Source organism: Echiichthys vipera (assembly GCF_963691815.1).
Source record: "Echiichthys vipera genome assembly, chromosome: X".
Classification (NCBI taxonomy): Eukaryota; Metazoa; Chordata; class Actinopteri; order Perciformes; family Trachinidae; genus Echiichthys; species Echiichthys vipera.
The window spans coordinates 16,299,508-16,326,751 of record NC_139825.1 but is presented as its reverse complement, the minus strand read 5'-3'; the positions used below and the strand labels follow the sequence as shown (position 1 = coordinate 16,326,751).

General features: G+C 38.4%; 3 protein-coding genes across 3 annotated transcripts; 2 read left to right on the top strand and 1 right to left on the bottom strand.

Moving 5' to 3' along the window:
- Window positions 1-1,378: 1,378 nt before the first annotated feature.
- Window positions 1,379-10,907, bottom strand: slc5a8l (solute carrier family 5 member 8, like; the record flags this gene model as incomplete). Its single annotated transcript, XM_083938515.1, has 15 exons — window positions 1,379-1,492; window positions 1,599-1,684; window positions 2,392-2,501; window positions 3,111-3,301; window positions 3,417-3,503; window positions 3,609-3,676; window positions 5,055-5,167; window positions 6,307-6,395; window positions 6,501-6,630; window positions 6,721-6,861; window positions 7,183-7,337; window positions 8,970-9,037; window positions 9,747-9,798; window positions 10,070-10,135; window positions 10,554-10,907. The coding sequence occupies 15 exons, from the start codon at window positions 10,905-10,907 to the stop codon at window positions 1,379-1,381; spliced, it is 1,824 nt and encodes a 607-aa protein (XP_083794641.1).
- Window positions 10,908-13,626: 2,719 nt separating this feature from the next.
- On the top strand, window positions 13,627-14,817 carry tshba (thyroid stimulating hormone subunit beta a; the record flags this gene model as incomplete). The annotated part of the gene is made up of 2 exons (XM_083939535.1): window positions 13,627-13,788; window positions 14,539-14,817. 2 exons carry the CDS (start codon window positions 13,627-13,629, stop codon window positions 14,815-14,817), a joined length of 441 nt encoding a protein of 146 aa, XP_083795661.1.
- Window positions 14,818-19,352: 4,535 nt separating this feature from the next.
- Window positions 19,353-26,507, top strand: slc25a55a (solute carrier family 25 member 55a). Its single transcript, XM_083939281.1, has 10 exons — window positions 19,353-19,407; window positions 20,109-20,215; window positions 20,974-21,099; window positions 21,294-21,349; window positions 22,789-22,879; window positions 22,978-23,096; window positions 23,205-23,400; window positions 23,497-23,651; window positions 23,754-23,829; window positions 23,939-26,507. The coding sequence occupies exons 2-10, from the start codon at window positions 20,196-20,198 to the stop codon at window positions 24,096-24,098; spliced, it is 999 nt and encodes a 332-aa protein (XP_083795407.1). The 5' UTR covers window positions 19,353-19,407; window positions 20,109-20,195; the 3' UTR covers window positions 24,099-26,507.
- Window positions 26,508-27,244: the final 737 nt, after the last annotated feature.

Sequence of the window (27,244 nt, the reverse complement as noted above, 5' to 3'; positions counted from 1 at the left end):
GTTACGCAGATGGAAACATTTCTAATTTTCTCTCATGCGAAAGGTCGACTTAAACCAAACCTTGATTAATAAATAAAATACAGATCGGGCTCACCTTCTTTTGTTTGTATCAGTGAAAACAGTTGATCACTTCACTTCACTTGCAGCAAGTCCGCTTCCATGTCACGGCGGAGTCTCCACTTCCTATAAACCTTTAACGGCTAGTGCTGGTTTGTTGGCATTGTGGCAGGTGAAAGAGGGCAGACCAGTTCTTTGTAAACTTCCTCTATTGTATGTTGTCAAGGATACAAAGGACATTGTTTTTCCTAGACCAAAGTTCAATCTCTCTCTCTCTCTCTCTCTCTCTCTCTGTCTCTCTTTCTCTCTCTCTTTCTCTCTATCTCTATCTGTCTCTCCCTTGCTCTGTTCAAATACATTTTACAGCCCTGAGTAGAAGAGAACATGCGTTGCTAAAGCTACAAAGCTTTACTACACTGTAAATGTATTTTTCTTGGCTTCACTGTCCTGTTTTCTCTCTAGGTCATACACTCCCTGGAGTTCTCTGTGCTGAATTTGTGTGCTTGCTTACGTGTGTATTCAGTCAACATGGCTGAACTTTGTACAAAATGTTTATTAACAAGTTGCATTTGTGAGTAATTCTTACAGGTAGTGCATAAAGAGTGCATAATTTTGATATAAAAAGCAGGCACTAAAATACTGACAAACAAATAACCATTGTTCCTTCAATACAGTTATACCATGAAACAGTAATCCGGCTTGTCTGTTGGTGTCAGTGTGAAATGTAGGGCAACTTTCAGGAAGAGCATATAGAGCTTCAGTAGCAACCTCCATCAGGGAGAGCAATTGGGGCAATAAAAGGAAAGTTTCCACATCGCTGCTGAACAGGAAATGGGAGCAGCTCAAAAGATGTGTGTTGTAAAAGCCCTTTTCCCTAATGCTCTGATGAATACTGTAGTTACATTACCCCACCAAATGTTGCAGAACATGTTCCTACTGTATATTTCTTGTTTTTTTTTAAGCAACTACCTACAAATATAGGCAAGCTTTGGAATTTTAGTTATATCATATAAATAATTATATTATTTATAAATATATATAAAGTTAAGATTTAGTTATGCCAAGCTTTGTCACTAGTTGTCAAGCTCTTTGTAAATGTAAAATCTAAATTATTCAGTCTTTTTATTTAAGGAAAATGTTTAAGACACATCATAATTCATATCAACATAAATAGGCAAATATCGATAATAGTTACAATTGTTTTTGCAAATCAAATGCACCATATGGCTGTAGCAGCAAAACAATCATGTCATTCATATGTTAATAAAAACAATTGCATTCAAATGTCTCCACAAAGGAAAAACGTATAAATAAAGCAGCGTTACAGTTTAGTGGCCTTTTCAACATCTTTATGCATTTCTTCAAAGTCTGTGAATGTTGAGTTGTCAGCTTCCATGTGAAAGTCTGTTGCAGTCTTTTCTGCCACTTCTGATGCCTGTAGAGGGTTGAGACAAACATTTAAAAAAAAAGGTATAATCGATATAACTTAATGTAATATATCCTTACTTACCAATTATCTAACAAAGGTTTCAGTTTCCTACCTCTGATTTACTAAAGCAACTGAAGCAGATCAGGTCACTTTTCTTCACAAACAGATCAGGGTTCATTTTGTCTTGTTTGCATCCACCTTTAAAGAAATGTGTACATATTCACATAATTTTTTTATGGTAGATGTCAGGATCCCATTCCTGGCAGTCCTTCCCTTCTCCCTTTTGTGCTTGTGTTTGTCTCCCTCTGTCTGTTGTTCCCTGCATGTGTCTCCCCTCTCTGTGTTTGTCTGTCTGGAGCTGGAAGGCGTGGTTCTGCCCAGCTGAATCCAGTTCCAGTAATCCCCTCCCCTGGAGAATAAGCTGCCGGATGTGGGACGCAGTTGGCGCCAGACCGTTTCCTCATTTACGTGGTACCGTGTCTCGTTGTTTGGCTCCCCTTTGCTTATGATTGCTTATTCGCTCCGTGTTTGTTTGTGGTTAATTGTTTCTTTGTTCCTTTTTGTTTTAGTTTCCAGAGATCCCGTTCCCTCGTCTACATCGTCTACTGTTCATCTGCAACCCGCTTTCCTGTGATCATCTCGTCGTCTTTTGTTTTGTCTTATGTTTTGTCCCCCTCCCTGGACTCGCTCCGGAGAGCAAACCCTTTCCCTGGACCCTACACAGCTTTCCCCTGCTCACTGGACACTGTTCTTTATCGTTTGATCATTAAATACTTGTTTAAATTTCTCTCGGTTACTCCCAGTACCGTTCAATGATAGTAGATTTAGATTATAATATTAAATATTTTGATTCAAGCGTTGATATGTCTCTGCGGTGGGAGTAGAGGTAAGAAATAATGTCTCACCTGTGATCATGCTCACCACCAAGCCAGACACGACTGTGGTCAGTGTACCCAAGAGAGAGAAGTAGAGGTAGGACAGAGAGTACCAGGAGTCTGCCAGAGGTGGCCTCACACTGACACACAAAGGAAATCATTTCAGTAATCATCCTCCTGTTACTCTACTGTACAGTTATTTCACCAACATGATCACCACTTCTTTCTGATGATGTGAAGTAAGGCTGCAATGATGATATTTCTTAACAAATAATCTGAAGATTAAGTTCTTGATTAATCGTTAATATTGTCCAACCAACAGATATTCAGTTTACAATTATATAAAAGAGCAAAAATAGTTTTGAAAAGCAGTGGGTGCAGCATATGTGATCAAGTTTATGGATATTATGTTTATGGACTTTTATAGACCAAACAACGAATCAATAAATCAAGAAAATAATTGATAAGTTAATCGGCAGTTCGTTAGTTGCAGCTGTAGTATTCTTAGCTTGATGATAGAAAAATGTGTTTGTTTTTACTTATGTATACTATGTATATATATGTATATGTATATATGTATGTATATATATATTAGGCTAGTAAAAAAAGTATTTTTAGGCTAGCATTGAATCTTTTTTGTACTTTGTATTAATTTGCTACATTAAAATGCTATTATTCCTATTTACTGTGATCATATCATGTACTTGAGTGACAGCAAATGGACATTTGTTGTTTGTAATATGACTCACTCAGGCTGCACAGTCAGAGTCAGACTGGTCCACGGAGCAGTCGTTGTGTAGTTTTGGCCCATTGTGCTGTTGCAGCCTGTAGTGCTGACTTGTAGAGGATTTGTCTTTTCAACTGTTGGAGGGTAAATCTGGCCTCCAATCCCCACCCACAGAGTCAACACCAGACCAATGATCATTCCCGTAAGTCCTCCCTGCAAAGTACATATGACTGCGTTCAAACAATACTTCCTGGATGTGTCAAATTGGTTTTATTAGGGAGATTTCTTTGTGTTGTCAGTGACTGTTCCACTAAAAGAAAATACTCACTATTGAATTTGATGTGCGGAAAAGCATGCCTAATAGGTAAAGACCAAGAAGAGGGCCGCTGATCATGCCAAAGATTGACAGAGCTGCCTGAAATCCAAAAAGTATCAGGAGCCTTGTAGTTGTTAATATTCAGCTCTTGGTGGTGCAGTAGAGCAACAAATGGCTGCAGTGCTGTTAGAGCATGGTGTTTACCTGCAAAACGCTTCCCATCACTGAAGCAACTCCAGCCATCCCAATACACAGAGCACCATAGAATACACCTGGGAAATGTTAAAATCAACACTTGAAATAAAAGAAAGGATCTAATCACAGCTTTCAAAGTGCAGTTACAAACGTTCTTTGGTGCAAATTCAAAGGCATGCTAGCCTGAAGTTTTCATATGTATTTTAATGTTCTCATCAAAATTTAGTGATGGCTGTAAGCAAGGTAGATAGAAAATAGTGCTTTGTGGGCTAAATATTTTTTAAAACATGCCTTGCTTTTACAAGGTATCTACAGGTCTTTAAAAGGGCTTAAAAATATGTTAATTACGTTATAAAAAGCCTTACAAAAGTCCTAACTATTGTTATCTTGCCTGTCACAGACAGTAATTTTAGTTACAGGCTGTCAGTAGACCTTGCACATTGTTGCAACAGTGGACTGTGGACTTTTTTGTGAAGTTTCATTCAGCACTATCACACCTAAGTACTGTTGGCTACAGTAGCTAGGAACCTCCTTGTCCTTGGCACGCGTCACTTAAAACACAGTACAAACGCAAATTGTTTTTATGCGGATATCCATCCGTTTTCTTCCTCTTATCTCTAGGCCATATCATCCTGAATGGTTTTTCATCATACTTGCACAATTAGTTGTAAAACAGGTTTGTGGCGAAGATTATGACTGAGCTGTAATGATCAAGAACATTGCGATCTTATTTAAATACACAATAAAATGGACACCACGGCTGGTAGTGAGGTGCTCACCACTGGAAGACAAACTTTATGATTGAGGGCCAAAAGAATTTTGATATTAAAAGAGAAATGCATTTTGAGCCAGAGTTTGCTACACTAAGTACAGAACTGAGCTACACCCCTGACCTACTTCCCCAAATAATTCTATAGAACCTACATGTTCCTGCGTGTGCAGGATTTGCTTAGTAAATCTACCTGATGAATGGCTGTAGATTATTTTAGCATTATTGTAGCATTAATCACTGTTTGTACATTGTGCCCTGTGAAGTCTGCTTGTATAAACTCTGAATTTGGTTGTTGAATAAACAAGATCTTTCGTTGTTGAATGAACACAATCTTTTTTGTTCAAAGCTATATGGCTATCTGTTGTTAACACATTTATGATCATGCTGTAACTCATACAGTGGAACTGGAAACATACCTGCTAAGAATAACAAGATAAGATAATAGTAAACTGGTATCTTGTGAGCTTCAAGGGGTCCTACTGTAAAATGATTACTGAAGTATTTATGTTCAGAATGTAGCATTAACTTATACTAAGTGTTTGTCCTAGGTATGACTTCAGTTAATGACACAGTATGAAAAGGTTTTTAAGAAATGCATTTTTTAGAGCAGTTTGAGTTAGTCATTCACTCTGATGCCTGCTCATTCTTTTGTAGCTACTGTGAAATTTTTTTAGACAACTTACTCAGGCCCATGTTCATCCAGATCACCTGCTTCTGAGTGAGGTTTTTGCACACTGGAAAAATAAAGTCTTCCACAGTGACAGCAACAAGGGCATTAATGCTGGAAGACACTGTGCTGAAAAATATGCAACAGTACACTTTCAGGACAGGAAAACTGATGCATTTAAATAATTTATAAATTAAATGACTGGAAATGTTTACACAACAATAACTTGTTAAATCATCAGTGGAACAATGAAGTGGGCATTTCTCAGTAAGAAACATAACCCAGGTATTTTCCTTATCTACAAGATCAGTTCCGGGCAAAACACATAATTTCTAACTTATTTAAAATGTCCTTGTTTGTCTCAGGCCTCGGAGGCAGGTGAGGCTGTGCCTCCCCTGTGATCATGAGGAAAAAGAAACGAAATAATAAAACAACACAAGTATTAATATTTGTCCTCTGGATATCTATGATTTTGTGTGGTTCTTAATGTATTTTGACCATTTTTATAGTAAAAATCGCAGAAAATTCTGTATTTCCTGCTCAAATAAACGGAGTCTCTTCAGAGACGAGAGGTGAGGCACGGACAGCCGAGCCTCCCTCCAGATTGCGCAATCACTCACAAACTGGATTGAGCGCGTGCAAAAGGCGCGTGCTTGTTCCCATTTCTGTGTATCTTTCTAATATGATGGTGAGGACACTTTTATGTAATAAAAACATACGTCTTCTTTTCCATGGTGTTCAGTAATGTATTTTACTTATGTGTGTAATATTTACACCTTATTGATGTGACATAAATCCACAGGGGAAATGCTGCCTTGAGGCAGGCAGTACCTCTGCCTCAAGGCAGGCGGCGATAGTGAGCAGCCTGATAGCCTGCCACCAGCCAGGTCACGGTGAACTCTGAACTGTGTGCAAAAAGTAAACACAAGAAGTGTGCTGTGCGACGCTGTAGAGCTTAGAGACAAACTGTCATTTCTTGCCCTGAAAATGGAGGATTTGATTTCTAAACTAAGAAATTTTTCAAAGCTGGACTTTCAGTCAGTAAAGGTAAGATATACTGCAATATACAGTCATTTACAGTAAAGGTAAGATATACTGCAATATACAGTGGCACTGGTGTTTTAAAATGGTTTTCAGCATCCTGTTCGCTCCTATTCTCTCCTGTTCTCTCATCCTATCCTATTGGCATCCTACTGTATGTTTGTAAATCTGACTTGTGAGTCAGTGCCTCCCCAACCCTCACCCTCACTGCACGTCACTGGCCTCACCTAAGGGTACCACTGTATGCAGCAGCCACAAACAAGCCAGGGATTCCAGGGTATTCTGCCAGAATATCCATCACAAGGTAGGGCAGCATCTGGTTTGCAAATATAAACCATTTTTAGTGTTTATGGTAATTCTTTGTTAACACAACAAACATGTCCTTGGTGATGAGTCAAGAGACAGTTGCAGCTGTAATTACCTGGTCATGGGTGCTGATATCACCGTTTTTAAATGGGTCACAGTTCTTGTAAATAGAAAACATGGTGAGGCCAGAAAAAACAGCGAGGCTCACAGTTAACCATAAGCCAACCATGTTCACATACAGAGACCTGAATGATAAAAGAAGACTTGTCAGAGTGCACGAACCATGTCTCACAGTTAATAATATATTGTTTACATTGCATTACAGGGATGCTCACATCTTGGCATGTCCCAAGGTTTTGCAGGAGATGTAGCGTTGCACCTGGGACTGGTTGATTGAGTAGATTGACACCCACATGACACTGCCACCGACAACGATAGTCCAGAAGGTATGACGCTTCAGAGGATCTGGGTCAAAACTGTGACATAAGTCATGTGAACGTGTTGAATTTTTGGGGACATCAACAGTACAAGCATGTTTTAATATGAGATGACACTTTTGAGGCAATAAGCAAACATAATTGAATGTTATCTTGATAACTGTGTCCAGTGAGCCTTCCCTTCCTTGTATACTGGAGCACTTAAGAGTTACAGGAAACACTTACAGGAAAGTTAATCTAATTTGTTTTTCTGTGGCTACAAACTAATTAATCTGATTCCGGGAGTTACACCATCAGGCATCGAGTTTAAAACAACCTCCCAACAAATACCTTCTGACACCACACTGCTTGTGTACTTACTCAAATGCCTCTAGTCGGCCTCCTTGGCCGGCATCTTCCCAAATCTTTGTGAGACCTCCCTGCAGTACAGCTCCTCTAGCTATAACAGCCACAAAACCTGCCAGCATTATCACCATCTGCAGCACATCTGTCCAGATTACTGCTTTCAGACCGCCCTGAAACCAAATCCAGGTTAGTCTGCCTCAGCCTAATACAATTTAGTGCTACTTGAGGCTTATTTTGATTAAATGTATACAATTTCGGAATATCATGCAGAGAATAACTTCCACATGCAGATCATACAGTTTTTATTAACCACTAAATACAAAAATAAAATAGGAGGTTGATGAGTGTGAAACCATAATTAACCAGTATGCTTTTACTTTTAAAGTTTGAAATACACAAACACTGGAGATCAAAATTAGAGAACACATTATTAATACCTGCTTTATTCTGAAATTGTTCAGATGTTGATACAATATCAATGCTGTCCTAGAATGTGTTTTTAAATAACCAAGGCACTTCAACAAAAACTTTTATTTTGTGAAACAAACAAAGAACATAAATAATTAGAGAACTCTTTCAGATCCCTCCCAGTAATTGGTGTTAATCTGGAATCTGGTGACAATTTACTTAGTAGTTGGACACATCCTGTTTATCTGGAGCTCTCCTGGTTACTTTTAAAGATGGTGAGCTGCTCTAAGGAGACAGAAACCCTGAGACAGCAGGTTGTCCAGATGAAGGCCAAAGGGATGACCCTCTCAGCCATCAGAGAGAGGTTGGGCGTTCACAGTCAGTGATTTCAAGAAATATTGAAACTTTACAAGGACACAGATTCATTAAAGTTCCTTTAAAAAGGCTGGTCGTCCACGTAAAACAAGTGCACAGGACAGGATTATGAGAAGACTCTCAATGGGGAATCGGTTCAACACTGCACCTGGAGTTTCTCGCCTGTTCAGTGCTGAACAGAGCAAGGATCTGTCTCTGCACACAGTGTCTCGCCGTTTAAGACTTTTTGGACTACAAGCCCATTCTGCAGTGGCCAAACCTCTCATCAGCAGAAAGAATCAAAAGACTAGATTTGCCTTTGCTGAGGAGCATGTTGTGTGGACAGAGGAGAACTGGGCCAGAGTGACTTCAGTGATGAGAGGACGTTAATTTATTTGTGTCTGATGGAAACATTATGTTGGGCGTAGGACCGGGGCAAGACTGGACCCAAAGTGTGTAAAGAACTCAGTTAAATCTGGAGGAGGAAGTGTCATGGTTTGGGGAATGTTTTCTGCAGCAGGAGTTGGGCCTCTTGTACAGCTACATGGTGAATGCAAATGTGTATGTGAGCCTCCTTCAGCAACATGCAATACATTCACTACATGTGTCTCCTAATCAGCCCGCAGTTTTCATCTGTGGGCCCAAATGTGCTGAAGTCATTCAAAGCAAGGGCCTCTGCACTTCCTATTCATTCTTGGATCTCTTCTGATACAATTGTTACTATCCTCTAATTTGGCAGACTGTTTTTTTTCCACAAAATAAAGGTTTTTGTTGACATGCTCTGGTTATTTAAAAAAAAAACATGCTAGTACAGCAGTGGTATAGCTACAGCGGATATTCTATCAAATTCTGAACAATAACAAAAAAAACAATATTTCAGAATGAATCAAGTATTAATAATTTGTTCTTTAATTTTGATCTCCAGTGTACATACATACACACTAAGATTCCATTGTATACAGTATTGACATCTTGTATATTTTTTGGTATAAAGATATTTGATTCAATACAATACATTCTTTTTAAAGCAAAATACCAACCAAAGTGCAGTAGATGATGCACACCACTCCCGTAGCCACGAGCACTCCCCATAGATTAAGTCCTGTGACTGTGTAATCATAAAAAAAGCTCCATTATGATTCATATTTCAAAATAAACCCATTGAGACAGAACATGTGAAAATTTCAGTCAAGAGTCTCCAACACCTCCCTCAAATGATGGATTTATCCATCTTTTGTAACTTGGAGCTAGCAATGACTTTTCTCTTCATTAGAAACAAAAATACACACGGTCAGGTGTAGGTTCAATCTGTGTTTAAGGTAAGCACATGAGAAATAAACACATCTGTCAGGGTTCCCACTCGTCCTGGAAATTTAGAGACTAGTTTTCCAGTCATGGAAGCACCTGAAAATTGATTAAACTAAATCAGATTATCTGTTTTGCCTTGGGAAGTTTTAGTTGTATTTTAGCCACTCACTCAGATATATACGATAGGGCTGCATTTTGTTTTAATAAGCTGCATGGAATGATACTTAAAAGCAGGTTTACCAGACTTTTGGCAGTTCGTTTTTTGACTTGTCAGTTAAGTATAGCAATCTTTTCCGTGCCAAGTCTATGCTGTTGGGGGTTAAATATGTCAGTACTAGCCCTAGCAGTAATTTATTTCTAGAAAAGACTGGTAATCCTGAGCTGTATCCTTTAACCCAATCAGTAGTATATGAACTCTGTTATCAGAACAAGTCAAGTCAACAATAACACAGGTACCTCTAGCAGCACACAAATAACTTTTTTTTCAGAGGTTGCACATATAGACTTACTTTGATTTAGTGCAAGAGCTGGAGCATAGATGACCAAACCGGTGTACAAAGCCTGAGAAAAGATGCAACCATTAGTTGATTAAGGGGAAACGCTATTCATGATTCATGAATGCGTAATTCATATTAATGTTTGAGTTGGTACCATGAATCACTTTTACATATAGTCAAAAAGAAAAAGGACGTGTGCTTTTTAACATCATGTTCCATTTACCATGTTCATTATGGATGCTTGTTCCATCTCTCATGGTTTGTTGTTAATAATCTTAATACAAAAAGTCATTGAATATTCATCTTTATTTCTAATTCAAGCATGTTTCAGTTACCGTTTGAACGATGTACATTGATGTCCCAATTATCCGAATGGGCCGGCTGAAACGCAGCTCCAGGTACTAGAAATGAAAGGAGAACTTTGATAGTCAGACTTACTTAAACTGTTGATTTTGTTCACACACAGTGGTTTAGTTTCTACATTCACATTTACAAATAGATTAGATATGTTTTTTTTCTATGTATTTATGTCTCTATATTCGTTAAACCAGCTTTTGGAGGGAGTTCTTTTATAGAAGTTTGATTCTGTACAGCCTTTCTGATAGCCATACTGTAAACCCCTGATCATTTTAAACCAGCTGTATTGCCAACTAGCGGTTGAATCATTAGCCACATTCATTTTTTAAAGCCTTATAGCTCTGTAGCCTATAGATAAAGCTAGCTTGCTTTTTTGATCTTACTATTTTAAGTTATTTTGTGCTGCACCTGTCAGCCCACCTTTGTACCATTAAAATGAATTACAGTATGACATTTCTGTACCTCATAGGCGCTGGTGATCCCAAGTCTGTAGAAAAGCGGGACAAAGATCTCAGCAGTGACAGTAGACATGATGGCATAGGCGAAGCCGAAGAGCCAGAAGGCAGTTCCAAACCGGTAGGCCTCAGTAGGTGTTCCAATGACTGTGATGCCAGACATGAAGCTGGCAGTAAGCGACATAGCAACCGGTACAGCTGTCATTTGCCGTCCACCCAACAAGAACTCGGCGCTGCTGGTCTCCTTACGGCCTCTGACGGCCTGGAAAAGGCCGATGCCAGCTGCACCCAAAATTGTTCCAGCAAACACCACATAATCCCACACAGAGAAAGTGGCCACCGGACCACCTGTACCAGCCATGATTATTTCAGCAGAAGGAGCTTCTTTTTACTTACACTTCTCTCTACATCTCCTGCAATTGGCAGGAGTGTGGTTCACTCTGATGCTTTCAGGAGACTATAAAGATTAGTTTGCTGTAGTTAATAATCCATCAAGGACACGGTACTGAAGTCAGCCATAATTTCAGTGATCGTAAAAGATGATGATCCTGTGATTTGTTCTCATGGCAAACAAGACTTTCTTATGTGAAGAGGTATCCATTCCTTATGTAATGAAGTGACATAGAGGCACATACAGGAGGGCTCTTTATACAACTCCAGTTACTCAGTAGTTATTGCTTATCTTAGGAATTTCAGGAGGCAGGGCAGGTTGAACATTTTGACCCTCTAAAAAATGTGACAACCACGGCAGTGCAGATGAGAAAGAAGAGTAGGTGTAAAGTAAGCTCTAAGCATGGACTTTTTATGTCAGTTCAATCAATATTAAGAGTGATTACTCGTACTATTAGTCATCTAATGAAAAGAGATTTTATGCTATTAATTTAAGTCACTCTTGATGAGAACATCACTTCCAGTCAAATCTTAGAAAGTTAATGTTGAAGGTTATACTGTTGATGTTTGTGAAGGTGAGCTGGGTAAAAGAAATGAGACAAAGACTGAACTTAAACTCGCTCACTGTATTGTAATCTTCTCTGTGAGCATTATTTTTTTTCTCTAAGATACTTGGAAGCTGCCATTTTATGGCTGTAGATGTTTTGAACGATGAATTATGTTTTAATATCTTAGAAGATGTTATTTCTTACTTGTTTCCATTTCATTGTTATATGTTTGTGTGTCTGAAACTGTGTTGCTTGCTTTGTTGCATCTTGGCCAGAACACTCTTGTTTCTTTGTTCTTGATCGTCTTTTTCCTGGTTAAATACTACTACTAGAGAATGACAACACATGTTAACCAGTAAGCCATGTGCATTGTAAAAGATAACTGAGGCTTCAATTCAATAAGAAGAACTTAAAAATAATAATTATTATTGAACTTTGAATAAAGCAGTGATAACAACAAACAACCTGCACAAATATGACTTTGTGTATCAGAGACACTTTGACTGGCCTTGATAATCATTAAACAAAAATATAGATAAGGAAAGTCCTGCAGTCTGACAGTGTTGGGTAGGAAATTATGCTTCACTTTTAAAGTCAAGGTATTCACTTGTGAGGAAGTCTGCATTTGAAGAATTTGGTGTTTAGAAATGTCTCTACTTTTAAGTTGACTTACTAAGAGAGTAGATTAGATAAACCGGCTCTGAATGTTTACTACCATTATCCATAAGTTTTGACTATGACAATGCATAATGTCGACATGCAAATTCTGGAAGTGCTTTTTTGTAGGAACAAGAAAGCACTTCTTCAGTTAATTTTTATCCAAATGAGAGACAGATTAGGTTTGTTTTGGAAAATGAAGTAAAACTTGGGTTAACATTTGAGTGTCTCTTTATAAACAGGGTTGACACGTCCTGGAAAACCTGGAAATATAGAGACAAATTAACACCTGGATATTGATTAAAATGACCAAATTTCCTCGAAATAATCTGTTTTTCTGGATTTAAAAAATTGCATTTTAGCCCCTCACTACATAAACCTATGTGTGTATTTTGTTTGAAACTCAACTGTTGGTAGGATAAGCTGTGTGATATGACACTTCAAAGTGGTTTCATTTAATTAGTTCTAATTTGGTTTTCTGTAACTCGCAGACACTTTACTAGGCAGCGGGGGAAGATAATAGTGGCAGCCAGCTTCATCAATATAAAGTAGTAAATGTTACCATGCACATCTTCTAATGAAACTGCAGTGTTTTTCCTAATGTTTGGGTGAAAACAACATATATTTTGACTTAAAATTTCTTGAGGACATATTCTAATGTCAGGTAGTCAATTGCAATTACTTTGGCCTTCACAACTCCAATTGGCTCTGAGAGCTGTCAAAGGCAACGAGTCCTGCATGCGATATATGATTGATGCCTTAAGATACTTGTTAACCAAATGAAAGATGATACAAAAATATGGCACTTACAATATTACAATACATATAATATCCATTGCTATGTTATTGCACTTTCACAGATGTAGTTTAAAAAAAAAAAAAAAGAGTAGCCGTCTCGCTGTCATGTATTATCAAGAAAAACTGAAAAAAATGTCCAGGAAAATGATTTCTTAAAAAGAGCGGGAACCCTCATGAAATATGCATTCTTCCAGACAGAAATTAAGCGTTTAAGCATTTCGTGACAACTAGTGAATGTTGTTTCAGACCACTTTAGACAGAATCAGATACAGAGTTGTACAGAGACAGTTAGCTGGTGCAGAATCAAAAGCATACATTTCCGTGTTACTGCATGAACTTTGTTCAAGAAGGAAATTATTAATTCATCTCATCCACATAATGGACTAAAGGTTCAGTTCTTCGTGTTCGTCACAGATCGAAGATAACTGCTACCTTGGATACAGATGGACTATAAAATGTTCACATTGTTCAGCAGGGATGTTCAGAGTCAAAGCATCATCAAGCTTGCAGGTTCCTGCATCACTAGAGCAGGTGCCTCACACATGCAGAGGGGAACAAATCATATTTACTGATTACTATTGATACTAAACTTTTCATCCTCTCTCTAACCTGGTTCTCAATTTGTCTCTATTTCTCTCCTTTTCATGCAGGTGACATATTGATTGGGTAAAAATAATATAGCTCAACATGGAGGCTGCAGTGTTCTCCTGCTGGCTCCTTTTTCTGCTGTTCAGCCCAGCTGTTCCCATGTGTTTACCCACTGACTTCACCCTTTATGTGGAGAGGCCAGAGTGTGACTTCTGTGTGGCAATCAACACAACTATCTGCATGGGATTTTGCTACTCAAGGGTATGTATGTCCTAGATTGTCATTCATTGTCATACAGAAAACAATGTCAAAGTTTATATCAAAGCCATTAAAAAAAATGCTCAATTCGAATTGGATGGAATGTGTGAATCTACTTTAAGGAACCTTTTATTTTCAGTCAAACATATTTCCATTTTATCATAAGAAAAGTTTTTAACCAGGCAAATGGCAGGCAGATTCAAATCGTATGTAAGGAAATAAAATAATTAAAAGGATGCAAATAAATTAAATACGTTAGACAAAAATAATAAAACAAATATAATTATAAAATACAATAAAGACAGATTCAGTGTTAAGTATTTTCAAATGTAAGTACTACATTTAAATGCATATGCATTTGTTTTTATTACATGTTGTACAAATGATACAAATTTATTTTGGGTCTTCGTGTTTAAAATATATTATGACATCTTTAACAGAAAGTTTAAAATGTGGTTATAATGTTGAAAATGTCTAAAATTGGATGATACTTTGCGGCAAGGTTAAAGTGTAAAGTGATTCACTTTAATTCTAAAAAGTCCCTTTGTCAACAAAGAAGTTACAACATGAAGCACATTCATTGGAAAGTTCTTAGTTGTGTTTAACATTAGTTATTCACATAAATATCTAACTTATCTGGGTGCATTTTCTTTTCCCATTTTCAATTTAAAATAAGCGCATTAAAGTATTGTGTTCTTAAGGAATTTACATGTATTTTTAGTTAATTTGTGTGTTTGTGTGTATGTTGAGCAGGACAGCAACATGAGGGATATACTCGGCCCACGCTTCCTTATCCAAAGAGGTTGTACTTATGATAAGGTGGAATACCGCACAACCATACTGCCGGGCTGTCCCATTGATGCCAACCCCATCCTCACCTACCCTGTGGCTCTCAGCTGCCACTGTGGTGCCTGCAGGACTGACAGCGATGAGTGCGCACACAGGGCCAGTGTGGATGGAGCAAGGTGTACCAAACCAGTAAGACGTATCTACCCATATCCTGGCCAGAGCAACTACATGATCCCTTCCTGATTCACCTGTTGTTATCAGCTTGTCTCTTAAATAAGAGAAGCTGAAACTTCATAATTCTTTAATATTCTGAAAAAGAGTCAAACGTCATCCTTTGTGATAGTCAAATCTGTCACTGTCCATACTGTCCCGACTGGTATCTATTGTTAACGCCTGTTTTATTGTTTCTTTGTTGTCCAACGTGTCTGCCTCTTAGTTTACAATGGGGGTGGGGGTGGTGGGGTGGGGTCGGGGTGGTCATGGTGCGTATTTTTGCCAGCGTCACTATTTATCCTGCTGTACACTCACGTGAGTGTGGCACCCAGACTTATTATGTTTTCCCTGGAAGGGCTACTCTGAATGCAACTCAATTAAAGCTGATGACTCTAAAAGGCTCTCTGACTAAGCTGTGCTTAACTTAATCACATCCTGTGCCAAAACATACTGTAGCTTTCTGTTTACTACATAACAAACACACAAGGCCATGACACTCCGCAATGTCACCACAGGGTACTATATTTGCCTCAGCAGTCATTCTGGAGGGCACATGATTGTTGACACACCTCTTCTTATTAAATGGAGTATCAGTGTGCATGTTAACCCAAAAAGATCAGGCACAAACAGTATGTTACCAAACACCAAAATTACAGTGTGACTGTTTTCTGTTGAATAATTATCCCCAGAGCTTATATGCTTAGTTTCACATTCTCAAGGGAAGTCTTGGAAGACAGCTGTAACTTATTAATAGCACAACATTTCAGAGTGGTAGAATGTATGATGAGTCCATCATGCGGATCCCTGTGACTTTTCTTTTTATTCACGTTTCATATCCTGTCACTTCTGTATATAATAGCATTCTTTGCAGTTTCCATACTGTATTAAAGTGTCCCTGTGTGGATGAAGAAATGTTTATTTAGGCAGCTATATGTAACTGAGCCTTACTGGTCTAATTTGTTGGTTCTGCTCTGACAGCTTCTCGCATTTTTAAGCATAGTAAAATCTAAAATAGGATAGAAAGATGGTGAACTAGGCCAAAAAACATCAGATTTAAAAGGAAAGCACAAAGGGCAAGGATAATTTCCTAAAACCAACAATAAAATTAGGAAGGTGTGTTTTTGGGGCAGAAGTGGAACGGACTAGATGAGGTCCGGCTGACTGTGTGAAGGTTAAAAAACTGATGGAAAACCAGTCGGTAAAATGCTTAGTCACTATAACCTTGAGGGAGCTTGTACAACTTTTGACAACCCGACACTTTGTTTAACCTTGTTTAACAGTCAGCTGACAAAATGGCCATTCTGGGATTTGTAGTCTATTGTGTTTGCCTATCAGTGTCAATACTGCTTCTTTTTCTTTGACCTATATATATATATATGTATGTATATATATATATATATATATATATTAGAAATGTGATTAATTCTATTAGATTGATAGTAAAAAATACTATTCATATACCATTTCCTGACTACAATAGGTCTATATGATCTAGCATGGCTTCCCTCATAAACCCCACATAACTGGATGGATAATTATGTTGTATTCTTTATACGAACAGTTGACCTGATATGGCTCTCAACTCATCAGACCGGTATGGTACAATAGTTTGAATGGCCCTGCTGAAATTCCCTGTCTAGTGGTGTTTTGAAAACCCTAATACCCTAATGGAAAAAGCAGTGGATGAAATGGAATTTGCTTCCATCAGCACTCAGCCAACCATGTGGCACACATACCGTTCAGTCTTTCATTCAGACAAACTATAGAGTTTTGTTTGTGTTGAGTTCAGTCTACTAGAAAAAGTGTGACATTTTTTTAACCATGCTTTGGGGGTGACAGTGTCGATGGCATGTGCATTGGTTGGTCTGTCAAAAACTTCAGTCTAGACTGAAATATTTTACAACTATTGGATGGATTGAGATTCAATTTAGCACAGAGATTAATACCCCAGTCATGGTCCCCCAACTTCTTCTTTAGTGCCACCAGCTGGTTGATCTTTTTTTAGTCACATGTCTTGACAACTATTGGATGGATTGTAGTAAAATGTTGTGCAGACATTCATGGATCCCAGATGATTTGTCCTACTGACTTGTGGTGGTCAACTGACCTTTCCCCTAGCGCCACCATGAGGTTCACATTTGGGGTTTTGAGTGAAATTTGGTACATTTATGGTCCCTTCAATTACTTTAGTGATCCCTTAACGTTTCCTCTTGCGACACCATCAGTTCTACATTTGCACCAGTCCAACACTTTGGTTTTTGACCACATTTTTGCAAAACTAATGGCATTCTACTCCTCTGCAGCTCAGCTCTTGCTCGCTGCTAATTAGAAAATAACAATTTGCTAACATGCTAAAAGATTTGTTAGTATTTAGCTCTCAGTTCCACTGGGTCTAAGTAAAGCCAAAGCTACTAGCACGGCTTAATAGCTACCTGGACATTCTAATTAGGCCTTGCTACTGTTACAACAAAGTATCTAACTACTATTATGACAAGGAGTGCCTTTTATAATTTAATTTGTATCAATCTTGTATGTTTTTCTAATGAGATGCATATAGTTGTATGCCATGTAGCTCATATTAAACATCACAGATATTTAAATAAAAAACTATATTAATCAAAATAAGTATAGATGATCAGCATTAAATTGAACAGAAGAGAAGAGAATTGTTATGTAAGTATGAGAATGCTGCCTATGGGAAATTGTAGGTCAGCATTCTTAAACTACAGATGTACCACCCACTGTTACACAACTTCTCAGCTCAAGTCATGCAAGTCCAGGACAGGATCATCATGCCTTGGAATGTGCCTATACCTTTAAAACCTACTTCTTAAATAAACCTAAAATCCTAACAAGTGCCCTCTTGCCCTTACATCCCCTTGTAATTTTCCAAGACACCCAAGACTTGGGTATTGTGAGCACCTGCAATTGAAACCTATTCAGTAGAATTTACCATGTGGTCTCATAAAACACTGGTGAAATCCCTTTGAGTATTTCAAAACCTTGGATAGACCATGTTTGTCTTACCACATCAGTACTTTTTAAAAACATGTATTTACCTAAGGTTAAGTCTCTGGCAGTGCTTCGACCAAAATGTAAAGGCATCTGCCTGAGCAAAGTAAACATGGACTTGCAGATACTTCTGGTTCCCAGGCAATTTCTTTACCAAAATGTTGCACAGAAACACACCTTAGTTCAGCACCTTGCTGACCAACGCCTTAACAGAGACGAGAATGAGTGAGGGGTGAAAATACTTCAGCTTTGTTGTCCTTGTTTACCTGTATATCTGTTTCTGTGTATTCTCATTATATTCTCATCACCCCTACTGCGTTAAAACTATTGAATTTAGAGAGGCATGTCAGAACCAGGACCAACAGTTGTAAAGTGTTCAAATACTTTGTTCTCATAAAAGTAGCACTACCATAATTTAAAGATACTTACAAGTAAGTCCTGCATGTAAAAGCTTATATATGTAATTATTAGTCAAATGCAGGGCTTAAGTTAGGCACCATACCTAATTTCAGGCATATAGCAGTTGAATTAATATACTTGATTAAGACTATTTTACACATTTCCTTTGGAACAACTCCTCGGGCTTGTAAATCATTTCTTGCTTTAAGCCCTGAAAATGCAGTCAAAGTATAAAAATTACAAATACTTATAATGCAGGAAAATGGCCCCTATAGTGTTAATATTATACATTATTTAATTATTACTACTAATGCATTAACATGTTGGCCAGTCAGGAGTAAGCTGATTGTAACTATGTGGCATACTGTTGGTTAATTCATCTTTAACAATGTACTATATTTTATAAATCACGCTTTGCGTGTAAGATATACATTTGTAAAGAAGGTCTGCAACTAACATTATTTTCCTTATTGATTTATCTGGCAATTATTTTCTAGATTAATCGATTAATCATTTGGTCTTTAAAATGACACAACAGAGAGAAAATGTCTATCCCAGTCATGTCTTTATTTTGTCAGTCTAAAACCTGACAGTATTTGGATAATTTTATATAAAGGCGAGAAAAGCAGTAATATAATATAGTGAGAATTGTATTTTAGTAAAGGAATGTGTTTGGGTACTTTCCACCCCCAACAGAATAGATTAGGATGATGTAACCTCACTGGTGTAGCAAGTTTACTAGAAAGTAATGCCATGATGATCTTAACTCATAGATTTACAATGAGACTACTTGGATCATCTTAACTCTAACATCCTGGAAGCTGTGCCTCGATCCATTCACCAACCTCCAAAACGTTTTAAAACTTTTGTAGCATTTGTAGACTACTTATAAGGATTTTATATAATTGGATAAAAAAAGGTGTTGGCCGAACAATGCTTTCTCTCGTCTTCCATCCTTAGCTGTATGATTGGTTTATTGGGCAGATTGATGGGCCTATCTTCCAATGAAACAAGAGGGAGGTGAAAAGTAGCCAATCAGCTACGGGTATGCAAATTAGCTGAACAGTTTGAATCCGCCCCCTGCTGAAGCGCAATGGAAATTTCCACTCTCTCGTCTCCTGAATATATCGGACTGACACAGGGGACCGTCGCAGCAGTAGTCTACGGAAGCAAAGACAAGCGGACCGAACACCACAACACAATCTTTCGGTAAGTAAAATGTTTTAATTTATGTTTAAGTAATTTGGTATGCATTCTAAGGTCTGTAAGTTGTTCGCGATAGACGGTAACTTAACGTCAATGTTCTGAATGGGTATTTTAGCTAAATCAACCAGATTATATGCAGTCGTTAGCTAACGTCAATGAATCTGAAAGCAACGGCACCTCTGTTATGAGAGAAAATGAGAAAACTGCATAGAAAGGTTTTTTCGCGCTGTCTTTCTAACCTTATTTAACTCTCCAACGTAAAATACTTTACAATAAAGTAGAACCTTTTTTATTTAAAAATGCCACAAAGAGTAAGTTGCACTTATAAAAGCATATTGAAGCTCATTCCTCGTTGATTTGCATTAGCTATCCACATAAACTCGGATGACAACGATTTAAAATATTAAAATTCTGGCGGCTATCTGCACGTTACTGGGAAATTAAGTGAGATCAGTATCAATAATGAATGAAGCCGGCTATGCCCATTTATGGTTTTCCGGCATTTGAGCTAAGACACGCCCACGGGGTTTACTACTCGTATTACAAGTAGCGGAGCTGCTGCATCACCCACCGCGTGACTCTGAGGTACATAGATAGGCCAAAGCCGCAGCTGTGGGTGGGATCAGATCTGTGTACAACAGAGTGCGAGTACTAAAGAAACTGCTCATACATTTGATGCAACTCCTTCTGTTTTCTCTGTCTAGGACTCTATTCATTGATTTGACCGAAGAACACCTGGATTTACATCACTTCGTTTTAAGACTTCTATCTTCACCTATTTCAAAGTCATCATGTCTCAGCAGCAGATCAGGTGAGTCATATAGTTTATTTTTCTCCATAAAATGGTAGTATAACTAGAGATGCACCAATCCAGTTTTTCCCGATCCAATCCGATACCTGAGCTGAGCATATCGGCGGATACCAGACACCGATCCGATCCTACTGTTAAATGAATGAACCTTATACCTTACCAAGTGAGTGAAGGCATCAGGCTTGACATAAACATTTAGCCTTGTTAAAAAAAAGCTAACGAATTAACACAGATATAAATGTACTTAATATTATTTATTAACAAATAACAAAGTGTACATTAGCAGCAAAAATGAATAAATAACACTTCCAAACTTCCGCAAACAGATCTTTTAATATGTAAAATAAAATATAGCAGCAGCCTGAAACCCAACAAACAATGGCTTAATTAACTTGCTGTGTATGATATTAATAAAAAAGAAATGACAGGATTGGAATGCTGGATCGGCCTCATTCATCCAATATCTAATCCAGCTAATTAGTCAATATCGGAGCCGATAGGCGCACCTCTAAGTATAACTATTGTTAATAAGTCAAGTCCATTGACGGAGAATTTCTTAACTATTTTGACCTACTATTTCAAGATAAAATGATTCAGGTTCTCATTTAGCAGAATTTGCTACTTTTTTGTGTCATTGTATGCCGATTGTATACTATTCTAGCCCAGGCTTACCTTTGTTTCCTGTTTCTGTATTGACGTTTGAATTTCCACACTAATGTGTTGGGATTCTTTTTCTTTTTTTTGTCATCTCCTTTCAGCCTCCCAGCCAAGCTCATTAATGGAGGTATTGCTGGCATTGTTGGGGTTACATGTGTGTTCCCCATTGACCTGGCAAAGACCAGGTTGCAGAATCAGAGACCAGGTCAGCAGGTCTACAAGAGCATGTAAGTATTTTAGTTGCTGTCTTACACGACACCACCGTTTGACAAATCTCTTGGCATTATACCTACTACGCCTCTGTATAATCCAGTACTTGCTAATCCCACAGTTACACATGCAGAGCATGATAGATATATTTATTTACTTTTCCGACTTGATGACTCTTCATGTTTCTCATTCCTCTTCTTTTGTTCTGTAGGATGGATTGCCTTGTCAAGACAGTTCGATCAGAGGGGTTCTTTGGCATGTACAGAGGTAAGATTCATTCATTTGCTAAATTTAAAGAAGCAGTGTCTTGAACAGGAGATGAAATGTAGGAGAAAGTAAGATCTTTCTATGCTGGAGTTGAGCATTAATTACATGAGTACAACTGGGTGCTTATGGTTCAAACCATATACTGTATAAAGATGAGACTCTACCGCCTGATCACTACTCTGCAGACTCTGGCTCTAAAATTACAGCATGCCAGCGCTTGTATCTGGGATATTTTGGCTTCACCTTTGTGCAGTGGGAGGAAGTAGAGCCATGTCGTCCATCTTTATATACAGACTATGGTTCAGACAGTGTCTTTTTGAGTGCATGGGCAGCTTGATTTACTTAAAATATATAGTTATGAGTTAGAATAATGCAGTAAATCCGGGAAGTGACCAAAGCTGTTCTCATGCAAAGTGGTTTTGCCACTTAAAGTTTATGTTTTATTACTATTCATGTTTGAATTTTTTAGATGACTCACTGTTTAATCATCAGTTAACTGATTTAATGTTGAAAAGAAATGCAAATCTTGTAGACATGGTTAAATATGAGGAAAATTGAGACGTTTAGTCTGGGTCTCTGCTTGTGTGAGGAATGCTGTTTGTTTGCATCTGTGTTTTTCATATTACAGACATGGGTCCCCCTGGGATATTGAAGGCTAGCCGATAAGGCCCAGCCACGCTGGAGGCAAATCATTTAATGGTTCTTACACTATTGCTCTATTTAAAACTATAGGCACACTGTTTTGTTTTGCCATCTATTTGTTCTGTATTTTGACTTAATAACTACTTGGCTGTCTCTTCACTGTCCTGTCAACCAATCCTAGATTCTAGACTGTGTAGTGTGTCTTGCAGGCTTTGGTTGATCTTCAAAACGAGTCTGTGGTCAACTGAAGTTTTTTTTTTTAGTGTCAACAGTCTTACAGAGCATTTTTTAAGTTTGCCTAAAGTCTGCATACACAGTACAAGGTCAAGGATTCAGTTTGTCCTTTCACTAATGTCTCTTCATTTCCCTTGTCTGTTGTCATTAACAACTTACTGAATTGTAGCCTTACAATAGAAACCTATTTCTTTTAAGTTATCTATATTCATAGTGAGACTTGTTTTATCATAAACTGACTCACTGTACTTCATAGACTTGATGTTTGCTTCTTCTTCTGGATATCCATCACCTCATTTCTTCTCCTGTCTTGCGTTTTGCTCGTTCTTCATTCATTCATCATGGTTTTCATGTAAATTCTTTTGACATAATCTCTCTCCATCACTATGTCTGCAGCTACTTAAAACTGAGCATTTTCCCTGTCTATGTGGAGATTAGCTATACAATGGTATACAATAGTTATATTCTGATGTAACGATAGTGGCAGGGAATGTTTTTGTACATGTGCTGAAGGAAAACTTGATTGTGATTTCTTTGCTAACTGTGTGTTTGTCTTTCCTCAGGTGCTGCTGTGAATTTGACCCTAGTCACCCCTGAGAAGGCAATCAAGCTTGCTGCTAATGACTTCTTCAGGCATCACCTTTCCAAGGATGGGTAAGCACAGGCATCCCGTAAAATCATTAAATCGCTATTAAGAAAATACAGTATCTCATCAGATGTTACTTGCTAATATTTCTCCTGTCTGTTAACAGAAAGGGGCTGACAGTGTTCAAAGAGATGCTGGCAGGTTGTGGTGCAGGAATGTGCCAGGTCATTATCACCACCCCCATGGAAATGCTCAAGATACAGTTACAGGATGCAGGCAGACTGGGTGAGAAGAACACAATGTTGATATTTGATATTATCTGTGGGTGCATTTAACTCAAATTCCTGTCATCGTATGTGTGTTTAACTAACATGTTTTGTCTTTTGTCCAAAGTGGCCCAGCAGCAAAAACCCATTATGATGTCTCCCACCAAGCTTGTGGCAACCAACACCATGCTCAGCCGCTCCTACAACTCTGGCACGGTGGTCTCAGCACCACAAGCTGCATCTGCCACACAGATCGCAAAGGAACTCCTCCACACAAAGGGCATCCAGGGGCTCTACAAAGGGCTGGGGGCAACCCTAATGAGGTAAAAGTTATATTCATACCTCCAAGAGGAATATAACTTCTTAGATCACTGTATATCAGGTTTTCAGTCTAAAATATGTTGTTTTATTTCCTCCAGGGATGTTCCCTTTTCTATTGTCTACTTCCCGTTGTTTGCCAACCTGAACCGCATGGGCAAGCCCAGTCCTGAGGAGTCGTCACCCTTCTACTGGGCTTTCCTTTCAGGCTGTGTGGCAGGTTCCACTGCCGCTGTGGCAGTTAACCCCTGTGACGGTGAGTTTTGAGAGCCATGTCAGCCCTGATGTGCCCTGTTTATTGGTAGCAGCACTGTAATGTTTCTGGAATGTAATCTAATTGTTAACTCTCTTTCCCCAGTGGTGAAGACTAGACTGCAGTCACTGAACAAAGGGTCCAGTGAGGAGAGTTACAATGGAGTTGTGGATTGTGTAAGGTAAGACACTTGAGTCATTCATTGTTACTTAACTGCCTTCTCTTTTTTCTTTTTCTTTTTTTTTTTGCAAATGTGTACACATAAACCCATTTTATCTGGTTCTCCACAGTAAAATAATGCGGAAGGAGGGGCCCTCTGCCTTCCTGAAAGGCGCCGGCTGTCGAGCTCTGGTCATTGCTCCTCTGTTCGGCATTGCACAGGTTATGTACTTTGCTGGAGTGGGCGAATACATCCTGGACAACTCGCCTCTTAACCTCTTGTTGCTGTGAGAGCATAACAACTTGCTGGTTGGGTATGGACCTTCTGAGCGTAAATGGTGGAACAACTGGCAGCTACAACCCCATCAGTTTACAGCAAAAAAACAACCAATCCCAAGTCTTTTCTGACAAAGTCAAAAAGGCTCATGAATACCTCTGGTTTCATCTTCTGTGTGGTCTGTTGCACTCAAACACTTTTGTGACTTATTCAGTAGGCTGTAGCCAATGTTTGCACTTGATGCTGTTAGCCTTACTGGGCTGGGGGACTCAGAGTTGCAGTGTTATTATTTCTTTGTCCCTGAGACAGTCCTGTTCTGTTTCCCTCTGTGAGGGAGGGGAGCTCACTCCATCAAAGAGACAGACCTATTTTTGTGTTTTCTTCCACACTATCATTTTTCATAGTACCTTGTATCCGTATACTAGTTAGGGGTCCAATCCCAAGGGGGCTGGGGGCCACGTAATGCAAGCAGCAGCGTGGCTCGTGCTGGGAACCCTATTGTTTTCGCAAGGTTTTTTTAATTATTCTTTTTTTATTTTTCCATTGGTAGACTCATACTGCAGCCTACACCGTACAAGTTATGGAGGTAAAACTTTGAACTTTGGTTCAGACCCCTGCATGTACGGAAGACACCAAAAATGACACGTTCACCAGCAGGTGGTGCTATAATCAAGTTGAGCGCGTTGATGCCTGTAACTCCCACATCATATTTCGCACATTCAAAATTCTTACATTCAGGTGTTCCCTGAACCTACATGAATCTAGGAATATAGGCCACACCAATACCCGCCTAGATTATTTTTTTTCGCAGAAGCGCAATATATGCAAAACCTATTTTTTCACAATCCTCCTAGGCCGAGTGTCCGATCAAGATGAAACTTGGTAGCAAAACAGGAAGTGCTGCGTATCTTCTCCAAATTGTGTCAAATTAACACAAAACTTGGTAATCTAGTTTCCTATCTCTTACTGAGGCCTTCTACAAAATTTGACACCAACCAACCACTCGGCGCTGTTATGCAGAATTCATCATATCTTAGCAATTATAAATCAGATTAAGAGTAAATTTAGATCAATAGTTTCTGATGCTTGTCTGAGGCTTTGAGAAAAATATGACATAAATCAGACGAGTATTTTTGCACAAAATCACGAAAAATGAAAAACCTATTTTTTCGAACTCCGATCACCACAAAACCTTGCAGGAATTATCTTTCAATCATCTCGATGAAAAGTTATCAAAATAATTCTACAAGTCCAAAACATGTGGGAGTTAAAGGAAGAACTTCCTGTATGTTGTAGTCAAAACAGGAAGGGTTGTATATCTCCACATTAATAAGTCCGATTAACATTGAACTAGGATTGGTAGTTCTCCATAGAAACTTCAGGATTTGAGGTAAATCTGAAATTAGTTGCCGCTGTTACACAAAATTAAAAAATACCCAAACCATGCGAAAAATATTCAAAAGCTATTTTTGTGAACTCGTCCTAGGCCAAGAGTCTCATCAGCACATATGACAGTTATAGAGGAAAGACTTCCTGTACATTGTAGTCAGAACAGGAAGTGGTGCGTTACTTTGAAGCAGTGTCTCTGATTATCACACAACTTGGAAAAGCAATTCTCTGAGCTCCACTGAGGGCCTGTGCAATCAACCACAAGCTTGGGCTGTTAGGCAAAATTGAGTAATGCATGCATTATGTGAACAAACGCAATATCTACTAATTAAAAAACCTACACTTTCTTTTTCAAACTACAATCCGTGCTGTGTTCAAGCTGCAACTTGCGTCGTACCCATGGACCTGCAGGTCTGAATTGCATCGCCTTTTGTTACCTGCTTGCAGGTCTAGTTTTATTTTGAATTTCTGAATCAATCAGTTGCAGTACTCTGTATGTGTTTCTTCCTTTTACTATTGATGTCTCATGTTACAAAGCCATCCAAAGTTGGAACAAAGGCTTCAAATAGGGCCTAGTTTATACACTTTATTGCAAAGGGATTTTTTTTTTACCAACATTATCAGCATGAACTTTGTGCATGGAAAAATTTCACTGATCATGAACCTTCCTACTGACACGGGACCATATGGTTTTCCAAACAATGTCCTGTTATATACTTGATAAACAGTAAGACCTGCAGTTGTTTAGGAGTCTGGGAACTGAAGTGTTGTATCTTTAATATCTGCAAAAACTTGAGATGCATTCATGCACATTTTATATGTATTTTTGTCCATATAATCTCAGTTTACACATTCACATATGCATACCGGAACCTTTGTTGTTGTTTTTTGTCAGCAAACTGACATTTCTCTCTGAGAAAACACTCTTGGCCAAAAAAAGCATTATTACTGTGACTGAGTATGTGAAAAATGACTGTTACCATATTTTGTGTTTTGTGATGGCTTTTTGTACATACGTGTATATATACATTAAAATCTTAAATCTACTAATTCTGTGTTCATGTGTTGATTTGACTAATGGCTCAGCAAGGGCAAAGCAAATGTAGGCAAATCATTATTTGATTTTATATGAAAATCAAAGACAAATAACTTGAAGCTTTGTGTAGCGACATGTTGAAATGGGTAAGTCACAAGGTGAAATTTGGCTCTATTTCCAGAAACGTTACCTTTTTCATCCAGCTCAGTTTACACACCTGTTTTCCATACCTTCATACTGCTTTGTTGCAGACACCTTTTTTGAACCTGTCCTAAACTTCTGCTAAGCTGTGCAGCTCCTGTAACAAAGTCAGGAACAAAAAAAGCATTGAATCTACCGCGAAAAATATGGCAGAAGACTTCAGTAGTCTTTGACATAGACACTTAAGATAGAAATTACAAATTCATATCAGTAAGAAAGGCCTGCAGAAAATGATTTTCTCAAACCAATATATTATTGTTTGTCCTGGGCTCTTTGTCAGTGTGGCAGCATGACTTTACACTTTTTATCAATAAGCTGTTGTTCGGAATGACTGCCTTTTCTTGTTATAGAGTTCTGACTAGTTTCAGGAACTTACCACAAAATTTACATCCGTGAGTCACCACTGCTCTGCTTCTACCTCCGCACCTCAAATGAAGCAAACTTGTGATTCAGACACTGCAAAGGTGGGAAATAACCAAACATATCAATAAAAGCGCCCACAACTCTTTTTATTATGGTTAGTGCATGACATAA

What these genes read in the sequence shown, in the direction of transcription:
- slc25a55a (XM_083939281.1), top strand. Translation starts at nt 20,196, where the DNA reads ATGTCTCAGCAGCAGATCAG. An exon ending in CAGCAGGTCTACAAGAGCAT is followed by an intron (nt 21,100 to 21,293) that starts GTAAGTATTTTA and finishes TTTGTTCTGTAG; the next exon opens with GATGGATTGCCTTGTCAAGA. An exon ending in GGAGTTGTGGATTGTGTAAG is followed by an intron (nt 23,830 to 23,938) that starts GTAAGACACTTG and finishes GGTTCTCCACAG; the next exon opens with TAAAATAATGCGGAAGGAGG.